This window comes from Dipteris shenzhenensis, chromosome 29, assembly GCF_047967505.1.
Source record: "Dipteris shenzhenensis isolate YYH24624 ecotype China chromosome 29, Dip_SZ_1.0, whole genome shotgun sequence".
Taxonomy (NCBI): domain Eukaryota; kingdom Viridiplantae; phylum Streptophyta; class Polypodiopsida; order Gleicheniales; family Dipteridaceae; genus Dipteris; species Dipteris shenzhenensis.
The window spans coordinates 28,627,383-28,650,554 of NC_141624.1; the positions used below are offsets into that span (position 1 = coordinate 28,627,383).

The 23,172-nt window shown below is 45.6% G+C and overlaps 1 protein-coding gene across 1 annotated transcript in view; it reads left to right on the top strand.

Annotated features, from left to right (window-relative positions):
• RH39 overlaps nt 1-23,172 on the top strand; it is a 99,946-nt gene that overhangs the window by 47,946 nt on the left and 28,828 nt on the right. The window contains exons 6-7 of the mRNA XM_087400888.1: nt 5,185-5,327; nt 14,391-14,520. Of these exons, the coding sequence (XP_087257014.1) occupies nt 5,185-5,327; nt 14,391-14,520 (273 nt within the window). The remainder of the gene's footprint in view (nt 1-5,184; nt 5,328-14,390; nt 14,521-23,172) is intronic.

Here is a 23,172-nt window from a genome sequence, read left to right on the forward strand (position 1 = left end):
AAAAGGAGAGTACTCAAATGTAGACCAAAGAGCTTGTACCTTGATACTTGATTGATTTGACACTAGACAAGTACAGCTCTTATATAAGAGCACACACACACATATGAACACCTATGCATATGGGATAACTCCCAATATGACATGTGACACACTAGACTAGAACTCAATCTAGAACACACTAGAACACACCAAACTGACTCAACTTGGCTTCATATTCTAACAGGGACATGGAGCCACACACCATAAATATAAAAGCAATACATCATTTTAGTAGGACTATCCAAGGTAGATGACCTTTATTGACTCAAACTTCCTCTGAGAGGAATTACCAAAATGTAACTCCAGCAGGTCGCATTTCAAGAAATGGTGCGGACTGTAAATATTGTCGGCACGGGCTGTAGGAGCACTAACTTCACAATTCCTCCAAGGTGGACGTGCGCCCTAGTGAGGGGAAGCTACAGCAAAAAGGGCTTGGGAAATGGTGGCTTGTAGGTGGAGAACAAGCTTAAGGAAATTCAGGAAGGAAGGAGGGAGAGAAAATCTTTATTTGGGAAAAATGAAGAATCTAGGAGAATCTTAGTGGAATCCAAGAGGACTCAAGGAGGCTCAAAGAAGAGATTCCAACGTATTGAATCCAACTGGGAATTCATAGCATCCATCCAATCCTTGCTCTCAAAGAGCCTTTGTGACACAACAACGGATGTTGGATTGAACAACTGCAAAGTTTTGACCAAAATTGAGGTCTCACTCTTTCTCCTCTTATGCTGCCAAAATGGCTTCTGTGGGATAAAGATGTAGGAATATGCATCAGTGAAGTCCCCCATCTCCGAAGATATTGCTATTGCTGTGCTTCTCAAAAGCTTACCTGACACCTATGCTACTCTTGTCACTACCTTCAAGTATTACAATAGTCCTACTCTTGAAGTGATCATCAATGCTCTCCAAGAAGAAGAAAGAACTCAACAACAAAAGGTAACTGACACTGCATTTTTAGCAAAGAAAGGAAGTTCTAAGGTAAGAAAGCCTTGCACCCATTGTGGCAAAACTAATCATATGGAGAAGGACTGTTTATAGGCTCATCCATGCACCATTTGTGGCCGTGATAATCACCGGAAGAAGGACTGCTACTCCAAATCCTCTACATCAGCCCCTGCATCTACCTCAGCCCATGTTGTTGCAACATCTCCATCAACAGATCTTGCTGTTCCTTCCTCATATGATGAGAAGTGGGCTTTCTGATTACTTCATATTTCTTGTCTACCACTTTGACCACCAATGATGTAGGTCAAGGGGTTCTAGTGTCTTACTCATTCTGCTTTTGGACCTGAGGAGGGAATGTCTCCAAGGTCTAACTGATTGTAGAGTCTTCTGTCTATCTAGTCTTGTCTGTATGTCTATTTGTCTATCAATCTGACTGTGTTTTGTTTTAGATCCATCTTGTCCCTACCCTTGTGGACCCATATGAGGATATCACTTGAGGAGGGGTGTCTCAGGATCTTTGTCTGTCATGTCTTCTATCTTGTCTCTCAGTCTATCAGTCTTTATGTCTGTCTTCTAGTCTTGTCTTTCTGTCTTCCTCCTAGTGTCCACTTAAGGAGGGTGTTGGAGATAAGTGCACACTAAGTGTACTATTTCCCTAGTCTACATTTGTCTAGTCTAGTCTTTGTGTCTTGAGTGTGTGCCATGTGGCACCTCTACAATTATCCCATAAGCACTCTTGCTCTATGTCTTGTACTTTAGCCCATATATTCATGGGTCACATCATTGCAATCTATCTAGCTTGTGTCTTGTCTACACGTTTTTAGATCGGGGTCCAAAAAGGGTATCCAAAGTGATCCATGCTTGAGAAGCAGACTGTATGTCGGAGATGTGATGGATGTAATCATCTCCAAGACCGAGCAAGATGATAGCATAGGCTTTGTCGTTCTTGGCAGTGACAACTTGCTCAATGTTGGAATCTTTGGGAGCAGCACGGTGAACAACGTCCCAAAGACCTTCTTTCATAAGATGACACTTGATTTTGATTTGCCAAGTATGAAAGTTGGACCCATTGAATTTGTCGATAGACATGAGAGAATGAGAGGAAGAGGCCATGTGGGAAGGTCTTACCTCTTGCTAAGATGCAAGGGTAGTGTCTATTCCCTTACAATATTGCAGAAATAAATGAAAGAAGAGATCCAAGAAGCCGGCTCGCTCACCACTTGTAGACTCTTCAGCTCCAAAGCAATGCCGTAGGGAAGACGTGGGCAGCTCTTCAGCATGAACAGGGGCGGCAGCTCACAGGTACAACGCTGGTACAACGGGTGCAGGTACGTATGGCCAACGTACGGCCAACGTACGGACGGAGTGCCACACGTGCAGATCTGGCAGAGAGCGGAACTGCGCAGCAATGGCGCGCAGATCTGGCAGAGATGGCGCGCTGAGCGCAGCAATGGCGCGCAGATCTGGCAGAGAGAAGCAGTGGCGCAGAGAGTGGCAGGGCAGACAGGAGCAGCCCGTTTCGGAGATGATGGTGACCAGCTGAGCGGGGCATAAATCTGAGAAGAGGCGGCTCCTTCAGCTCACGAGATCGGGGTAGAAGCAGAGGATAGCTGGGAGAGGTGCGGCTATGGCTACAACAGACTGAGGAGAGAGAAGAAGGATCTACATGGCTCTGATACCATGTTGGAATATAAAAGCAAGAACTAGAAACTAGAAAACTAGAAGTAAAATAAGAACAAGATTGAAAGACAAAGAGTTACCTTGTAGATGAGTGTAGACAAGACACAAGCTAGATAGATTGCAATGATGTGACCCATGAATATATGGGCCAAAGTACAAGACATAGAGCAAGAGTGCTTATGGGATAATTGTAGAGGTGCCACATGGCACACACTCAAGACACAAAGACTAGACTAGACAAATGTAGACTAGGGAAATAGTACACTTAGTGTGCACTTATCTCCAACAAAAGAAACACGAGGGGAACGCCTTCTATATAGGAGGCGGCTTAGCGTGCCCCTCCACCTTCTGCTGGATGACCCACTCGTCTGTGGGGCTGATTACTCAGCCTACTAACCCGACCAGCCAACCACTCTGCCAACCTAGGGCCGATCTTGAGTTAGGGATTAACCGGACTTGATTGTCGATTTGCATTCTGCCAATGTGTTGACTAGTACACCCCTCCTGGACATGATCTGGTCTGGGGGTACTAGGCCTATCAATAGGCTGTTCGCATATATCACCCTACCATGACTTCCACTCACATTATAGTAGCCAAAACCTAGATTGTATGTGCCTTGGGACTTGTTGTAGCCTTCGTCTTTCCTTGTGAAATGGAGCAATTTGCAATCATTTAGCCAACAAAGTAGTGTAAGTGAAGAATGTATAGATGCAGCTTTGTGACACTTGGACTAGCGAATAACACTCAACATGGCTTTTTTGAACATTGTGTTACGGGTCTCCTTGCTAGGGCCGGCTAGAGGCACGTTGAGAATGTGGGTAAGATAAATGGAATTTTATCCAAGCAGGATATGTCAAGAGAACTCTTTGTAATGGAATTTTATCCAAGTAGGCATTTGCTCGGCTTGTTGTATGTTCTTTCCACCACCCTTAAGGGAAGTCTAGTCCTACAAATGTGGCCCCACCATCATTGATCTTGCAGACATCAGGGAATGTAGAGGACACGTGTGGCAAAGAAGGGGAAGCAAAAGAAATGAATACCTTCTCACAAGTCTCTCTTGCTTTCTTCAGAATGGCAATAAAAGGCTAAGTTCAAGACAAAAGGTAAAACCTTTCGTAAATGGAAAAAGGATTTGCAATAAGGCATATCGCAATATTACTAGATTATCCCATGGTACATATTGGGATTTAGTCACCAAGGCAAAGGGCGGCAACAAATTTAGCATTCACGGTAATAGAGGAAGGTCCAAATCAAGAATCTCAACTGTCAGGGCAGCAGCAATTTTACAAGACTTCATACATGAAAATGCTTTGCCTCAACCCCATATATCTACCAAACTCCCTAACGGTGACGCGATCACTGAAATGCACCTTCCAATGGGCTTGACAAAAACCTTTTTGTGTTCATGAATCTGATGTCCCTGCATGCACTTGCAGTTACAGTCTACCAAGCCACTCGAGTATCATCAGGCTCATGTCGAATAAGAAGTTCATAACTAGCCACTCTAGTATCACTAGGCTCTTGTCGGAGCTTGCCTATAAGAAATTCATGACCAGTCTCGTCAACTAACATATTTCTCTGTGTGTTTGTGTGTGTGACTCTCGCTTAGCATTATTCTTGTCTTTCTTGTCATTCTTTAATTGTTGTTGTGTTGGATTTTATAGCTTAGCAAGCATTGGGTTTACCCAAAAGATTCTGGAAGCTCTCGAAACCAAGATGGCTGCTTATGCTCGGGACCAGCGTGATCCAAGGGCACGGAGAAAGGGCCAAACAGGGAGCAATGGAAGTTTCTGGCAGCTGACCAGGGAGCTTTGTGGGGGGGGGGGATGCAGGGAGTGGAAAGGCAGAAGAGGAGAGTGGGGAGGAGCTGGAGCTGGGAGCATTACATTATGACAAGGACTCAATCTTAGTGTAGCTTCAATCCACCTTCAGCTTTCAGGCCTGTTGGAATGGAAGAAAGCAAGAGAATGGAGAAATCAGCAAATTTCTTACAATTCTGATAGGGACAGCATGTATGAAGTGTCACATGTGTGAAAGGGTTTCCACAACCCTTGATGATATGGCAATTTTTTTTTGACTACTTCAAAATTAGGACCTGGTATCTGCCATCATCCAACACAAAAAACAACAATATGTTAGTCTATGATGGGTTCATAAACTGCCGTAGCTGAGCTTAACTGATGCTAGAATTAACAATATGACTAGTTGTTGGTCCATTATTGACACCGTAGAGTACATTAAAACTGAGCATCAACTCTAAAAGGCGTACGTTGCTGTGAAGATCCGCATATTCAAGCTGTGTGTTTTTAGCTATACCATATTTGTGCATTTTTGCTTTCCTCCCCCAAAAGAAACGAGGTTTCATGTCAATTTACTTTTGGAGCTATTAATAGTTTCTGCAAATATGCTAGATTGAGTTTTCAAGTTTTCTGTTTTGCTTATCACAAATTATTTGTTCAGATTCACAAGTTAAATGTGACAGACTTGATACGTAAGTTAGATTGGTAAGGTTGAATTTACAGGTTTTGGAGCCAAGTCTTGCAAAGGGTGATCGAGTTATGGTATTCTGCAATACATTGAATTCGTGCCGTGCAGTGGACCATTTCTTGAGTGAGAATAATATCGAAACTGTCAATTACCATGGTGCAGTTCCAGCTGAAGAAAGGTCTTTACCTACCTTGCTGCATGTCTGATTTGGAGTTTACTGTCTTATCTTTTTGGTTGGTGTACGATTTTTGATTTGGAATGCTCATGCTACCTTTAACTCTTGGCTCATCCAGTGAAAAGAAGCTGCATATCTTTCTCATGGTCAAATCTACTTAAGAGTTGCCCATTACTGAAACTATGGCAAATTTTATCCCTTTGATTGAGTTGAGGAGCCCAAGGAATATTTTCTCTCATGATAAAACTCTCTTCCAGTGTTTCCATTCAAATTTCAAGGCCATAGCTGAGTCCATGTGTTGCTATCAGAGAGTTCTTTTTGGATCTTAGTGGTTTCAGCATTTATCTTACAGAAAATCAATTTGGTCTCTCTCTCTCTCTCTCTCTCTCTCTCTCTCTCTCTCTCTCTCGCTCTCTCTCGCTCTCGTTCGCTGTGTGTGTGAGAGAGAGAGAGAGAGAGAGAGAGAGATTGTCCTGCCTTCTTGTCATATATTGATATCTTCTGATGCTTGTAATTGGCTGTCTTGTAATATAATGACAAATTGATTTCACAAAAGAAAAGTGTGTGCGCGCATGTACATACATGTACAAAGATACATGTATGTATCTTTGTACATACATACATAGATTTAGATGCTCGTTTGGGAGAGACTAGAATGAAATCGCCTAGACTTCACAAGCAGTTGTAGCTTGAATGAAGAGATAGCAAGATATTTCAACCACTTCCATTATGTTTTGTGTTGGCTTTCTTTGATGACATCCTCATCTCCAACAAAAGCAAACATGAACAAATTGAACATTTTAACAGGAGATGAGGCTGCATCAGCTCTATGCTAAGGCCAACAAAGTGCATGTTTATGGTAGAAGAGGTTGAATACCTTGAACACTGTGTGGGTAGGAACGAAATTTCAGTGGACCCTTCAAAGGTAAAATGTGGGAAGGCGTGGTCACAACCACACAATCCCATGCAGTTGAGAGGATCTTTGGGACTTGCTTCCGTCTATAGATGTTGCATGTCACTTTGCCAAAGGGCAGCCCCTCTCATGGATTTCCTTAAAAACATGTATTCTTATGGTCAATGTGAGCGCATATTGGTTTCCAAAAGGCGAAATTTGCATTCTCTTAGCCCCTGTGCTGGTATGCCCTGATTCTTGATTGTGGAGGCAGAGGCCACTGGCAAAGGATTGGGGGCTGTTATAAGGCAAGAGGATGGTGTAATAGCTTTTAAAGACACTAGTGGAAAGGTCACCTCCCCATTTGTAAGCCCCCATATGAGGAGAGCATGGGGGAGGTAGACCAGGGGATATTGGGGCTGCCACATGGGCAGCACACAGAAAGGGCAGAGGCTGCCACATGGGCAGCACACAGTCTGCCATGTGGGCAGCTGTCAAAGCAGGAATCCATGGGCCTGCAAAAGAGGCGCACAGGTGGTGGCATAGGGAGGCTGGAAGCGCCTGCGTGGCGGGCTGTCTGGCAGAAGAGATGGCGCAGAAGGGCGGGGCAAACCAGCAGATTAGGTTGGCCACATGGAGGCCAGGTGGAGCAGCAAATGGGGCTGCTAGTGGGCAGTGGCATGTCTTATATAGGGCTGGGCCCTTGCCTTAATTGGAGGGCCAAAGGCCCTAGAAGTTTGGGCCAAAGGGCCCCGGTTTTAGAGCCCTTAAAGGGCTGGACCAGCAGCAGACTGGTCGGCCAGTATGAAGCTGACTGGTCGGTTTTTATGACAGGCCCCTGGGCCTATAAAAGGAGGGCCTCCAGCCCTCATAAATCATCATTTGGAGCAGCCCACTGACAGCAGACAGGAGCAGCAAGCAGGCTAGCCTTGGGCCTATCCATAGGAGGTGAAGGTGACCCTGAAGGAGCTGCAGACTGAGCTTGAGTGGCAGCCCACCTAGGCTGGTTTCCAGACAGCAAGGTGGAGAAGATCTTTGGATGGAAAGTCTACTTACGCTCGAGGTGGAGCACGCGGGCTCGAGTCTAGAGATAGCCAGCAGATAGGAGAAGTACCTTGTGGTAAGATCAGAGGACCACACCATTGGTGGGACTCTAGATCTATCTCTTTTGTATTGTGTCCATAGTTTTGGAGGGAAATATATTATTTTGGTGGTGTCTCTCTCTGGCTGGTTCATTGTCTATTGATGAGTTTGCACATCTATTTTATGCACATAAGTTAAGAAGTTTGTGATTCCACATCCCACACCACATTGTGTGAGCTCCTGGGCATTACTATCAGTCTTCCGATGTGCGTACCCTCTGTTGGGTAATTTCTAACATGGTATCAGAGCCCAAGTAGGAGGCTCACAGGTGTGGGAGCCTGAAGGTAGGCACCTTGCTGAAGGACGACCCTGATTCAGAAGCTCTTAGGAATCGACTTCCACGACTGGAGGATTGTGCCCTTGCGACGAGAAGGAGGGTGACTTAGGTTCAGTCAGGTGTGTTCAGAGTTCTGGTCTACTGAAATTGAGTTTGGTTGACTTTGCTGTGTGGTATAAACAGCAGAGATGTCAATCTCTACAGCCCCTGCTCTCCCTTCCTCGTCCCCCAGTTTTCTCTCATTCACTATCCCTAACTTTGGAGAGTCTGGGAAACTGGACAGGACCAACTACCCGATCTGGAAAGTGAAGATCCGGAGTCATTTAGTGGCTTGGAAGTTGTGGAAGTTGACCACGGGAGTGGAGGCGAAGCCGGAGGACATGGTGGACAGGCAAGGGGAGATAGTCATGGCAGTAGACAGAGAGGAGCTCGAAGCTTGGGAAGACAGAGATGCTCATGTCCTGGCATTGATCATAGGGACTACGGCGTACTCTGTTCTTCCACATATCTAGATGGCCGAGACGTCAATAGAGGCGTGGGTCACTCTGAAGGATCTGTACGAGACGGACAACACCTCTCGGATTTTGCTTCTTCAGCATCAACTCTACAATCTTGATATGGAAGAAGGAGATACGGTACATAGCCACTTGACGAAGGTGAAGGTGGTGAGGGATCAACTGGCAGCAGTTGGTCAGAAGACAGACTCATGCCATTTGGCCTTGATGGTACTGAGGAGACTACCTCGGAGTTTCAAGAGCTTTGTTACGACTGTGACAGCAGGACAGAGGACCAAAGCTCTGACGTTTGAGGAGTTGGGTCCATTACTGCTACAGGAGGAAGCTTGGGAGAAGCTCTACAACGAGGACAAAGACGACAAGGTGATGCTGGCGAAGGATTACGCTGGCAAAGGAAAGGGCAAGCCTAACGATGGCAAGTCCAAGAAAAACAACTCTAACGATGAGGAGACTTCGAAAAGGAAGTAGAAGAAGAATTGCTTCTATTGTGATACGCCAGGACATTTTGCAAAGGACTGCAGAAAGAAAAAGGCGGATCGGAAAAACAAAAAGGAGTCCGACTCAGATTCAAAAGGAGAGGCCAAAGCAAATGTGGTAAATAAAGAAGTGTTCCTGGTGACATCACTGAGTGTTACCGAGGTCAGATATGTTGATCCAGAAATCACAGTGAGGATGTCTGACATAGAGATGTGGGTTGACGAGGAGTCAGATGCCTTTGTGAAGGTGAAGGACAGCATGGAGCGCTTGGTACCTTCCAGGTGCGGGGCTGTTGACACTAACACGAGGGTGGATTCCATGGAGGGCCCTGGGGTCTCATGGTCGGATGGATGCTGGACTTCAGAAGGGGACAGTAAAGGATTACACAGGCTCTTGGCGGGTGCCTCATTGAGGTACAAGGTTTGCTTCCAGTTTGGTATGTACTTGATATTTTGCATTTGAGCCTTTATAGCATGCTGTGGAAAGACTCTGCTCTTCATTTGTCTCAGGTGATACGAGATTGGAAGGAATTGGCCTTTTTCGAAGGCAGAAGGGGAAGTATTGGTGCTTCTTCAAATCTCAGACGCAGATTGCTGGAAGGTGATGGACAAAGAGTACTGAAGCTAGAAGAGTACCTGCTTGGGAACTCAGTGAGAGTTCATGGTCCAGGTAATCTGGAAATATTCACTAGTTGCAGACCTTGCCAAAGGAAGGACGGGTTGAAATAGACCCTCAGAGCATGGTGCCTGGAAGACTCCAGGTTGTTCACTCATCATGAGGGGGACAATTGGAAGATCATAGAGGCTGGGTTGCTTGAGTTCGAAGGCGAGAACGTGACTGAAGGAGGTGGTGCCAGGAGGTGCTACCAGAGATGGACTTGTGTACCAGGATGGTGTGTGGAAGCAGAACCAGACTTGGTGGAGCAGGAGCCACTGGATGGAAAGCTAGGAAGAGAACATCGTCATCGACGTGTTGGCATTGGGCCGAGATGTGTCGGTGAGAGGGGGTGTTGGAAAGGTCACCTCCCCATCTGTAAGCCCCCATATGAGGAGAGCATGGGGGAGGTAGACCAGGGGATATTGGGGCTGCCACATGGGCAGCACACAGAAAGGGCAGAGGCTGCCACATGGGCAGCACACAGTCTGCCATGTGGGCAGCTGTCAAAGCAGGAATCCATGGGCCTACAAAAGAGTCGCACAGGTGGCGGCATAGGGAGGCTGGAAGCGCCTGCGTGGCGGGCTGTCTGGCAGAAGAGATGGCGCAGAAGGGCGGGGCAGACCAGCAGATTAGGTTGGCCACATGGAGGCCAGGTGGAGCAGCAAATGGGGCTGCTAGTGGGCAGTGGCATGCCTTATATAGGGCTGGGCCCTTGTCTTAATTGGAGGGCCAAAGGCCCTAGAAGTTTGGGCCAAAGGGCCCCGGTTTTAGAGCCCTTAAAGGGCTGGACCAGCTGGTCGGCCAGTATGAAGCTGACTGGTCGGTTTTTATGACAGGCGCCTGGGCCTATAAAAGGAGGGCCTCCAGCCCTCATAAATCATCATCTGGAGCAGCCGACTGACAGCAGGCAGGAGCAGCAAGCAGGCTAGCCTTGGGCCTATCGATAGGAGGTGAAGGTGACCCTGAAGGAGCTGCAGACTAAGCTTGAGTGGCAGCCCACCTAGGCTGGTTTCCAGACAGCAAGATCGAGAAGATCTTTGGATGGAAAGTCTACTTACGCTCGAGGTGGAGCACACGGGCTCTAGTCTAGAGATAGCCAGCAGATAGGAGAAGTACCTTGTGGTAAGATTAGAGGACCACACCATTGGTGGGACTCTGGATCTATCTCTTTTGTATTGTGTCCATAGTTTTGGACGGAAATATATTATTTTGGTGGTTTCTCTATCTGGCTGGTTCATTGTCTATTGATGAGTCTGCACATCTATTTTATGCACATAAGTTAAGAAGTTTGTGATTCCACATCCCACACCACACTGTGTGAGCTCCTAGGCATTACTATCAGTCTTCCGCTGCGCGTACCCTCTGTTGGGTAATTTCTAACAGACACAAAGTTTGATATGTTTATGATGCTGAGATTTGGCAACTTGTGTTATAAGATCAAAGAAAGTCAAGACTGATCACAGGACACTTAAGGTCGATTAGGTTCACCATAAATAGTTGCCTAAGAGAATGATTGTGAATTTTGGTAATGTGTGAAGTGAAAGTAGGAGACCCCATGCCATAGTCCACCACTCTATGGCCTCGACCATGTGCGTATCCCAGATCTTGGTCAACTCTATGTGAAGTGAAAGTAGGAGACCCCGTGCCATAGTCCACCACTCTACGGCCTCGACCGTGTGTGTATCCCTAGGTCTTGGTCAACTCTAGAGTCTATTGTACACAATCATCTCATGTGTGGTGCACATATCTCCTCTATGTTAGAAACATGGTGAGAGTGAGAGAGAGATAGGTTAGGGAGAGAAGAAGTGATGCTCAAACGTGGACACCATGAAAGACTCTCATTCATTCATCATCATCATCATCAAATGAGACAAGTGAAGTTCAAGCCTTTATAGGCTAGACACACACTCAAGTACCAAGTGCATATGTAATAAGTCCCATGGTGACATGTGGCACTCACATATCAAACCACTACTAGATCTCTAGTACAACACATCACACAACATATCTCACACACTCTTTGGCTATGATGTCTCCAACACCCCCCTTTAGAGCAAAGAGTGTGAGACCCAACACGCAAGGAGTAGACCGATCCCCCCTTCACCGCAATATTGTAAAGAGCAAATCCAACTATCCAACACCTCGTGTGTGATAGTGACTTCTAAGTCAGCTTACTCTGAATTGGGTGGTCAATACCATCATACCAAAGTAAAAAACCATACAATCATTTTTGGGAGACAACCCAAGGCAGAGTACCTCTTATTGTCTCAAAATACATTCATTTTAGAGGGACAAATCAAGGCTGAGATTGATTCAACACAAAAACACATGGCATAAAGGGCCTAGAAAGCCCAAGGGTCCGAGTCATAAGGCTTCTCAAGAGAGAGGCCGTGAACCTCAGTTGTGCTTGCATGTATCTCCTTAGGGGGATTTTCAGGTTGGGCCCGTTCTTTAGCAAGAAGATTGGCATGGTGCTTCTCTTGTTCGTGTTCCTTCTTCTTGAAGCAATGGGCCTCAATATATCCTTTTCTCTTGCAAAACTTGCAAATAATATTTTTGTTGGTCTTCCATTTGCTTGTGGAAGCAAATGCTTGATCAGTAGAGGCAAGAATGGCTTCTTTATTACGACGGTCCTTCTCAATGAGTAGCTACCATATCATCAAACGTGGTAGTGGCAAGGCATAGTACTTCAAGGGTTTGCTCAAAGTGTGGTATCCCGTGCATACTCTTCATAAGGACAACATAAGACGCGCTTTTTGAACTTTAGATTGTTGAACAAGATATTGAAACCTTGCTAGACGATCACTCAACTCATTACTCTCTTCCATTTTCAAATCATAGAACTTGAGCTTCAAAAAGACTTTGGAGTTGGTGATTTTATTACCAAATAATGTCTCAAGGCGATCCCAAATCTCCTTAGTAGTTGACTTGACGTTCACATGATGGATGAGAGAGTTGGCCAAGCAAAGACCAATGAGGGCAATGGCTTTGCATTCTGCTGCTTCCATAACTTGCGTTGTTTCTGATCAAGTATATCAACTTTGTCGTCCTCAACATCCCAAACTCCTTCACACATAAGGAGCAGCTGCATCTTGGTTTGCCATGTGGGAAAGCCTTCCCGCGTGAACTTCTCCACGAGCAAGGAACTAGCAGACAAGGAAATCATGATGGAAAATAGCTTCGTGAAGGCGGGCAGCAAACTGAAATGAATAACCAGCAAATGAGTGGGCTGGTCTCGGGCTGTGAAATGGATCAGCATCCTTCACAAATGCAAGGCGGTTGAAGAAATGCTTTAATAAATGTTTCCAGTAGCTTGTCGATGACCTGGAAGGCTCCAAAATGCAAACCCTAATGAAAACACTGCAAGAAAATGCTTTGAAATGCAGAACTGAACCAGAAGAGGAGCCCTTTAGTCGAGATAACAGCTCGAAATTTTGCAGTAGGTCTGAATTGAGCAAGGTGGCTCAGCAGGACAATCCGAATTGCAAAGGCAGGTCACCAATGTGAAAGGCGCCTCCCTAGGACACTAGTCTGAAAATCGGCTGCTGTAGGTGTGCTGGAAGGCCAGAAACAGCTCAAAAATGTCTTCAAAGACCTGGAAGTACTGCAGAGAATGCTCACAGGTACTCGGGGATGCAGCAGCAGCAATAAAGGGCTGTTTTTGGTGATGAAAACCTCCACACGTGTAGGCGCCCCTGAGAAAACACGCCGACCAGCAAGTAATAGGCTGCCTAGTGCTCCAAGAGGACTTGAATGAAGGCGAATGGAAGAGGGGAATAGAGGCAGCAGGCTATGAAGGCAAAAACAGGTGCAAATGGCTGAAGGAAGGAGGCAGCTACGGTGGAAATGAGGCCGCTGCAAGAAGGGAGAGCTGAACAGAATTAGGGTTAGGTTGGAGGAGATGGTGATGTCGCAAGGCGAGTTAGGGTAGGGCTAACCTGCTCTGATACCATGTTAGAACCATGGTGAGAGAGAGAGAGAGAGAGAGAGGCTAGGGAGAGAAGTGTCACTCAAATGTGGACACCATGAAAGGCTCTCATTCATTCATCATCATCATCAAATGAGACAAGTGAAGTGCAAGCCTTTATAGGCTAGACACACACACTCAAGTACCAAGTGCTTATGGGATAAGTCCCATGGTGACACGTGGCACTCACACATCAAACCACTACTAGATCTCTAGTACAACACATCACACAACACATCTCACACACTCTTTTGCTATGATATCTTTAACACCCTGTTGTGTGGAGGTAGGCCTCTCATGTATGTTAGTTGGTATGTGCTGAATTCCATTGCTCTAGTGTTGCCGATTGGTTTGTGATAGCATGACGGCATTCTCCTAGAAGTATGTATTATGATACGTAAAGGTTAATCTCCTTTTTCAATTAAAGCTGCGAAACTACGATTTTGAGAAGATATAATGTGATTGTTGACACTTGATGTATTACTTCCTTGCAATTCACTTGTTTGGAAGGAAAGCGCAATGGAAGCAAGTAGTCTCTTTTGCTAATACAAAACTTGTTCTCAATATAATGGAAAGATCAAGATTGAATGGTAGTCAAGAACCTTGAAAGCAAGAGCAAATTTAGATCTACCATGATGTTAAAAAGGGTTGTAGTGACACTTGGAATAGCATTGCAATTGAAGAAATTAAATTGGGGAGGCAAGAGGCAAAATGAATGATCTGCAAGCAAAATAGGAAGCTTGCAATAACATTTTCAATAGCACTACAATTGCAAAAATTAAATCGCAGAGAGACGAGATACATGATTTGCTAGCAATGCGAGAATTGGGATTGAACCAACACAACGACAAGGGAAACAAGCAATTGAGATTGTGACTCAATGTAACTGCAAGATGCGACACCCATAAAATTGGAAATGATGAGATAATAAATGATGCCCAAGTTCCTACTTTAGAATCTGTTTTGGACATGAGGGAGTTGGCTTCCTAAGTCCTTGAGTCCTTTGCAGAGATTGCTGATTTTTCTTAGTTCTTTCTACTGTCTTTTTTATTCACTTTAAAGTATACTTTTTTTGCTTTGTGGTAATGTAAATGTGTTAAATATTGATCAAAGTCTCTCAATTGTCTCTTTTTTGCAGGGTGGAAGTTTTAAACAAGTTTAAGAATGAAGATGGGAATTGCCCAGCTTTGGTGTGTACTGATCTGGCAGCACGTGGATTGGACCTTGTCGTAGATCATGTGATCATGTTTGATTTTCCTTTGAACTCTGTGAGTGCCTTTTGACTTTAGCTGCCCTCTTTGTGTAGCATGACATACACCTCCCTATATATACATATGATTACGTGTTTTGCTTGCTTCTACAAGCATGTGAATGATGTGTGTGTGTGTGTGAGAGAGAGAGAGAGAGAGAGAGAGAGAGAGAGAGAGATTACATTTAAATTGTTTGATTACAATGGAGAAAGGGTGGTCCCATATGAAGTCTGCTCACAACGAATCTTGCTAGCATTTGTGACCTATCCAATGCCCCGCTTCCCAAAGATGAAGTGTAGAACTCATGGGCAAGAGAGTCTGTCTGTTACATTTCTTTTTATATCAATTGTGAAACTCTCTCGCCCATTGTGCAAGACATTTCTAAGCGAAGAAATTTACTGCATTACTTTCTAGAATTGTACCATCATTTGGCATTTAATGAGAGAGCTTCAAACCATTAAGCAAGTTGTAGAGTTTGCGAGGGTTTTCGAGAACAGGTGCGCTAGCAAATACAAGCAAGGAATGGCAGCAATACAAAAGCGCATTGGAGGTTGTAAAGTAGCCTTAGATGCGTTAATGGTGTCACCACAATGTAAATATCCTAAGTCAAAGTACAGTTGACCATTTTTTGATCATAATTAAAGAGTTTTCCATATGTATTAATTATGGTCAAAGAGTTCTTTTAATGGTCAAAGAATTGACTACAGTCAAAGATACTTGACTTTGGTCAAGTAAACTTGACTTCGGTCGGGGAGACTTGGTTTATTACCAAGAGGGTTAACTGCAGTTAACCAGATAACCACAGAGCTGACTACGGTCAGAGAGTGTTGACTTCGGTCAACGAGACTTGGCATGCGCCAAGAGAGTTAACTACGGTTAACCAAGATGTGCCAACTTCGGTTGGAGAGACTTGACTATAATTAAGGCGCCTCGACCCTTGGTCAAAGCCCCTTGATTATGATCAAGAGCGTTGATTTCGGTCAACCAGAGAATAAATATATTTGTTATATTTGTTATGTGTGCACATATGTTCAGTGGGGACGCCCACCGTGACTAGAAATAGTCCACAATGTGTTATTTGCATGCAAAGAGCTAACAATTAATGGGTACCATTGTGGTGCGCTTTAATTAATTGTTGCATGTACTACGAAGAGTGATTTTCCTAAGCGCAATGGAGCCTAACAAGAGTCTAGGAGGCGGTTCGCGTGACCAAGTGCTTCGAAGACTCCAGAGTTGCCCTTAGTGGCATGTAGAATTTGACAAGTGGCTTGTTGCCAAGAAAGGGAGCCTAGGAGCTCATGTAATGATTCATTTTTACGTTTTGAATTTATGTATGAGCAGCTTCCACGCTGAACTATGTATTGCTTCTCTCAAGTAATAAAATCCTTCGGGGGGGTCTAGCCCAACTGTTGTCCTGGGCCCTAGTGTATTTGTAGAGAGAGAGAGAGAGAGAGAGAGAGAGAGAGAGAGAGAGAGAGAGAGAGAGAGAGAGAGAGAGAGAGAGAGAGAGAGAGTGTTTGCAGAAATTTTTACGTACGAGATTCAAGTAGATGGTTTCATTGGTATCAGAGCCAAGGCTCATAGCCTTCTCAGGCTGTGACGATCCAGCAAGAGAGTAAAGATTCGACGTTGATTTCGAAGAAAGGATGGCGTTGGGCCAAGAGGTGGCATCTGAAAGGATTGGGGCTTCAAGTGTGAAGGGACATGAATGCTTACTTCGAAGCCTATGAATGCACGAAAGCCCCTAAGTCGAGACTAATCAGTTGCGTAAAGGAATTGCCTTACGTACGAGTGTACAAATAGGCGTCAGTGACCATTGCGGGGAGCAATACCAGAGATAGTTCTTTGTGAAGAACTCTGTTGAGTGTATACTTGATTCCGCGTGAAAGGTGTCGCTCTGCCTGGAGGGGTCTACGCAAGCAAACGTTTGATGGTAAAAGAAACGACGAAGATCTTGACGGGATGCCTGGCAGCGCATATTTGACCGGATTTGTAGGTTTTGTCGTCGATCCCTTGTGAGGGCGTTAGATGCTGCAGAAGTGATCAGGACGCAAGCACGACGCGTGGTGTCTCTGAGGCTTGATGCGCGAAGCTCTAGAGAATTCCGTCGCCTACGCATATTTTCCCAGCCAAGGTTTGAACCTTAGGCTGATGTGGCAGATCTGACACGTGGCAGCCAAAGCTGATGTGGCACAGGAGGACACGTGGTAGAGGTTTTGGTAGGTGCTAACGTGGCACACGTGTGTAATTTGACACGTGGCAAGTGATGTGGCGACCACACAAGTGAGATGACGTGGTAGCCAGCTCAGCAGATGACGTGGCAGGACATGTGGCAGCTGATCTGGAGTGTCAGCTGTGAGGGAAAGAGTGAGGGAGTGGAACAAAGGAGACAGAGAGAGAGGGAGACACAAGAAATGTGGGTGTGTAAAAGTGTTGAGCCACACCACAAACTCATAGGTTTTATTAGGATTAGGCTTTCACCCTATGACTGTCTTAAGACAGTCATAGGTGTCATAACATTTTAAAGGGTGGCAATGTGCCTTTACCCCAACAACCTCCCACCTAAAGGCCAATGTGCCTAAAGGGGAGAAAAGAATAAAAATTACAGCAATATACAGTTACTGTATACAAGACCATAAAATAAGAATGGTCTCATCCTAATCCCATGATGTGGCGGCAATGTGCAAACCGCTCTGTAGGCAAGCTCTTAGTGAGCAAATCTGCAGGATTATCATCAGTATGCACCTTCACAAGCTCAAGTCGCTTGTCTTCCAGTACCTCCCTGATGAAATGGTATTTCACATCTATGTGCTTGGTCTTCTGATGAAAGACCGGATTCTTTGCCAACATGATAGCACTCTGACTATCACAATGCAAAACTGGCATATCTCCTGTAATGCCCAAATCTCCCACCAGCCGAGTAAGCCATATTGCTTCCTTGCAAGCCTTAGTGGCTGCAACATATTCAGCTTCAGTGGTTGACAGTGCAATGCATTTCTGCAACCGAGACACCCATGATATAGCACCTCCTGCAAATGTGAAAATATAACCGGTAGTAGACTTCCGGTTATCTGCATTTCCTGCATAGTCTGAATCTGTAAAACCATGCACCAATGCATCCTGCCTACCATAGCATATGCACAAGTCTTTGGTACCCTTGAGATACCTCAAGACACCTTTCACTCTTCCCAGTGCCGCTTGCCTGGATTTGCCATATACCTGCTGATGACTCCCACCGCAAAAGCAATATCCGGACGAGTGGCAACCATGGCATACATCAAAGAACCAACTGCAGATGCATACGGAACCTTGGCCATTTCAGCCTTATCATCATCTGATCTGGGGCTGTCCTTACTGCTGAGTTTTAAATGTGGAGGCAACGGGGTACTAATAGACTTCCCCCCCTCCATTTTAAACCTCTGCAGTACTTTGTCAATGTACTCCTTCTGTGACAGAAACAAAAGTCCCTTGGACTTGTCACGAATAATCCGCATACCAAGAATATGGTTTGCATCACCCAAGTCTTTCATGTCAAAAGACTTATGCAGTTGCTTCTTCAAAGCACTAATCTCCTGCTGAGATTTGCTGGCAATCAGCATGTCATCCACATATAGAATGAGTAGCATCAAACTGCCATCCTTTGCCCGTTTGGTGTACGAGCAGTGATCCGTCTCACACCTATGATACCCTTGGGACTGCATGAAGGCATCAAACTTCTTGTACCATTCTCTTGGCGCCTGCTTGAGTCCATACAAGCTCCTCTTGAGCTTACACACAAGCTGCTCTTTCCCTTTAACAGCATATCCCTCTGGCTGACTCATATAGATCTCATCATGGAGATCTCCGTGAAGAAAAGCAGTCTTCACGTCCATCTGACATAAATCCATGTCCTCATGAGCAACAAGAGCTAACACTGCTCTCAAAGTAGTCATCTTGACTACAGGGGAAAAGATCTCATCAAAGTCAATGCCCTTCTCCTGCTTAAATCCCTTGGCAACCAATCTGGCCTTATACCTCGGTAAAGCATTTGAATCCACTTTGACTTTGTAAACCCACTTGCATGGCAAAACCTTTCTGCCTGCAGGTAGCTGCACCAAGTCCCATGTATCATTTTGAAGTAGGGAGTCCATTTCTGACTGCATGGCTTTCTCCCACTTCCTTTTCTCTGTTCTTCCCATAGCTTCCTTGAAGCTGGAAGGCTCACCACAATCTGTCAGCATGATAAAATCAGCCACATTATTGGCTCCTGGAACAAACCTGTCAGGAGGCCGTTGTACACGGGTACTCCTCCTAACAAAATGTTCCGCAATAGGCTGCTGTCTAGCCTGTTCGTCATGCGTGACGGGTGGCTGTACCACCATATTTGGCTGTTCTACAGCCCCATTTGCTAGCATATCCAGTGGTGCATCATTGGCAAAATTGTCTGGCTGATTTTCAGCCTATATACTCTCATGAACAGGGTTATGTACAGCAGCCTGCTGCTGCATATTAATGGGCATTCTTTGCTGTGCGACATCATCATAAACAACCCTCCTGTATTCCACAGGTTGCACGGGTTCTTTGTGTACACAATCCTCTTTAAAGATGACATCATTGCTGCGTATAATCTTCCGTTTGACGGGATCCCATAACCTGTACCCCATTTCACCTTCGTCACCGTAACCCATGAAGATGCATCTGAAAGACTTTGGCTCCAGTTTGGTGCGCAGTTCTTTGCGTATATGAGCAAAGCACTCGCAGCCAAACACACGTAAGTGCTTATATGAAGGTGGCTTGCCAGACCACACCTCCTCTGGCACTTTCAACTCCAAAGCCTTATTCGGCGACCTGTTAATTAGGTGAACTGCTGTTTGCACGGCTTCTGCCCAAAAGCCATGGGGCAATTCAGCATACGACAACATACATCGAACTTTTTCCTGAATAGTTCGATTCATCCGCTCACTCACACCATTTTGAGATGCATTATGAGGGGCTGTGAGTTCCTGTTTAATGCCCTTAGCTTCGCAAAACTGTACAAAAGTATGTGACACATACTCACCCCCATTATCGGATCTGAGGCATTTCAGCCTGGGTCCTGTCCGATTCTCAACCTGAGCGACAAACTTCTTGAAAGCATCTAAGGCATCGCTCTTATGCTTCAAGAAATAGACCCACACTTTGCGTGTGGCATCATCAATAAAAGTAATGAAATACTTTGCACCCTAGTGATAGCTGTGGCATCTCACACAAATCAGTGTGCACTAGATCAAGCGGTGCTCTATTCTGGGGAGTTCTCCTCTTATGAGGAGTCATAGAATGCTTTCCGAAAATGCAATGATCACAAGTAGGCAAATCTGAAAATGAAAGAGAAGGCAGATAACCCAAACGTGACAGTTCTTGCATTCCTTTAACGGACATGTGTCCCAACCGGCTATGCCACAATGAAACCTTTGGCAGCTCGGTTATGGCAACAACATGATTACCTGCACTAGAAACATAAAGAGGGTACAAGGTATCACTCTTATAACCCTCAGCCACTACAACCTGGCCATCAGTAATCACCCATTTGGAATCCCCAAATATGGTGTGGTAACCACTGTCATCCAACAAGCCAGTGCTAATCAGATTTTTCTTGATTTGCGGCACATGGCGAACACCATCAAGCATAAATATGCGTCCATCAGGGAATACTATCTGTATACTGCCAATCCCTGCAATCTGACATGCATAGTTGTTCCCAAGGTGAACAACTCCATGAGTACCTGTGTAGGAAGTAAAGCACTCCCTATGAGGAGTAACATGAAAAGAAGCACCTGAATCCAAGAGCCAGGTATGCATGTCAAGGCCATCAACAACCAATGTATGTGCAATTACAGCAGAAGAGCATAAAACATCATGTCTGTCACTGTCACTGTCCTCTGCTGCAACATTCACTGCATCCAAGTCATTTGCCTTGGCCTTGCCTTTGCCTTTGCTTCCACTGCCTGCATCCTTTGTCTCAGCCTTCTTGGCTTTCTGATCCCGTATAAACTTGAAGCACTTAGACTTCACATGTCCCTTCTTGCCACAATAAAAGCATCCAATATCCTTTTTGCCACCGGACTGACTGCGGGATTTGGACTTGCCAGCAGATCTCCCCTTCTGCTGAGTCCTACCTCTTTCCTGTACTTGCAAAGCATTGGAAGACTTGCTGCCCATATTATTCTTCCTGCTCATCTCCTCCATAAGGAGAGAGCTCTCCACATCAGCATACATAAGAGTGACATTTGAATTAGACAGGGTGGTCTTGAAAGTGTCCCAACTCTCAGGGAGGGTACACAACAAGAAAGTAGCCTTGAACTCCTCATCAAGGTTCAATCCCTGTGCAATAAGCTGTGTAAAGATGGCATTGAACTCACTCAAGTGTGAGGTCATAGCTGTACCTTCCTTCATGTGAAGGTCGACAAGCTTCTTCAACCAATAAACCTTACTGGCTGAGCTCTTTTGGGCATACAATTCTTCTAGCCTCTGCCATAGGCCATAAGAGGTCTTTTCAGCCTGAACATTGAACACAAGAGAATCAGTGAGAGTAAGCATAATAGCAGCCCTTGCAGACAAATCAAGCTCCTCCCACTCATCATCTGACATCCCAGATGGCTTGACACCCTTCACCCTTATGGGCTTAGAAATCTTCTTTAGCAGAAGTACATTCAAACACTGTTCTGCCCATAATGCATAATTGTGTGCCCCTTCCAATTTCTTTATGTTCAGTATTGAAGATTCACTTCCCCCCTGATGCCATATCAGATAAGGAAAGTGCCTAACTCCCTGTGAGTCAAAAAATGACTAAATAAAATTCTGATTTCTCAGAAAACCTGCTCTATCAAGAGCCAGGAGCACTCACAATAGTGCTGTTTTTTACTGTCAAAAAATCTGCAGCAAAACAGAAAATTTTCCCTCCAGTCACTGTACCTTCTGACACACTGTACCGTGCTCAAATAGGCATAAAACAGTAACTTCAGAATGCTGCAGGTGTTCCACAAGTGCTTTATCAGTGCATCATCATCTGACGAAGCACAAAACACTGATGTCCTGATCACTTCTCCCACCTCAGATGAGGTATTGCACTGATTTTATATGCATAAACCACTTGCCATACACTGTTTTGTCCACTGAAAAAAGGCTCCAAACACCTCAGCCTGTCACACAACCTGCAACAAAGTATGGGACAAATCCCAAACAATCACCCTTCTGCCAAGGGGATAAAGGGCATCGGAAGTTCTCAAACAGTAACTCAAGTGCTCACAAGCAAAATCTGGGCAAAAGCCCCTTGATTTGACACTTGTACCAAGTGAAAAACACCTCAACACTGAGGTAGCATACAAAATACAGCGCTCTCCTGGCACTTTCACCTGACAATGTAATGCATAAACGGCCCTGTGGACACAGTAACAACACAGATCCCAATGTACAAACACTGAAGAGAAAACCTTTTGAGCACTATCAACGATGGACAGTTAGGGACCGAGTAAACTCGATGCGCCCTGGCCAAGCGTGGCTCAACTGAGATTTTCAAAGTGTCGTACACAGAATGTGACCTGCAAGAAATGTCACTGAATACACTGCGGAAACAAGACCAATGTGGGCACCCTGGCTCCACACTGCCTCAAGGCATACACTGCATACACTTCCAGGCAAAAGCCCTTTGAAATTGTCACCCGAAAACTGAGATTTGCACTCAGCAAAAGCATAAAAGCCCTCTGCAAAATCAAGGCATCTGACCTTCCCGAAACAAAATAACTGTGCAACCACCACACACTGTGGCACTAGCCACCTTAAGCACGAGGGACACGAGTGTACTTGTTGTACCTCAAACACATAGTTTTGAGAACTGAAAAAATTCCGGGAATGAAGAGCAGAGTGCTTTCTCTTTTCCTTCTTCCCCAAAAAAAAATCTGTGCCTGCTGTACTTGCTGTACCTGCGCAGGGTACCTGCTGTACCCTGTACTTGCGAGGGCACAAATCCCCAAAATTTTTTTTCGAACCTCCTGTCGCAGCGTTCGTACGGCCGCGTCCGTACGGTACGGCTGCCTGTACGGCGTTGGCTACTGTTGGTCACGCGATCGTACAGCCGGTACGACGGCCTGTACGAATTTCGTACAGCCGGTACGGCTGGTTGTACGGGTCGCTCCGGTACGGCTGCCCGTGTGCAGCCTGGGTGCGCGCTGGTGCTGCGCGCTGGCTGCGCCCGCGTGGTAGCAGCAGCTAGTTGCTGTTGCTGCGGCTGCTCGCGCGCGACCTGCTCCTGCACGCTGCTGCTGCGCCCGCACGCTGCTGCGCGCCTGCTCGCTGCTGCGCCCCCGCTCACTGCTGCCGCGCACGAGGCCCGAGGGGAGAGGGAGGGGTAGACCGGAGTGGAGAGGGAGAGGTAGAGGCTCTGATACCACTTGTGAGGGAAAAAGTGAGGGAGTGGAACAAAGGAGACAGACAGAGAGGGAGACACAAGAAATGTGGGTGTGTAAAAGTGTTGAGCCACACCACAAACTCATAGGTTTTATTAGGATTAGGCTTTCACCCTATGACTGTCTTAAGACAGTCATAGGTGTCATAACATTTTAAAGGGTGGCAATGTGCCTTTACCCCAACATCAGCTAGAGCAGATGGTACGCACTCGTATGCAAGAGATGGAAAATCTCAGAAGGGATCCAAGAG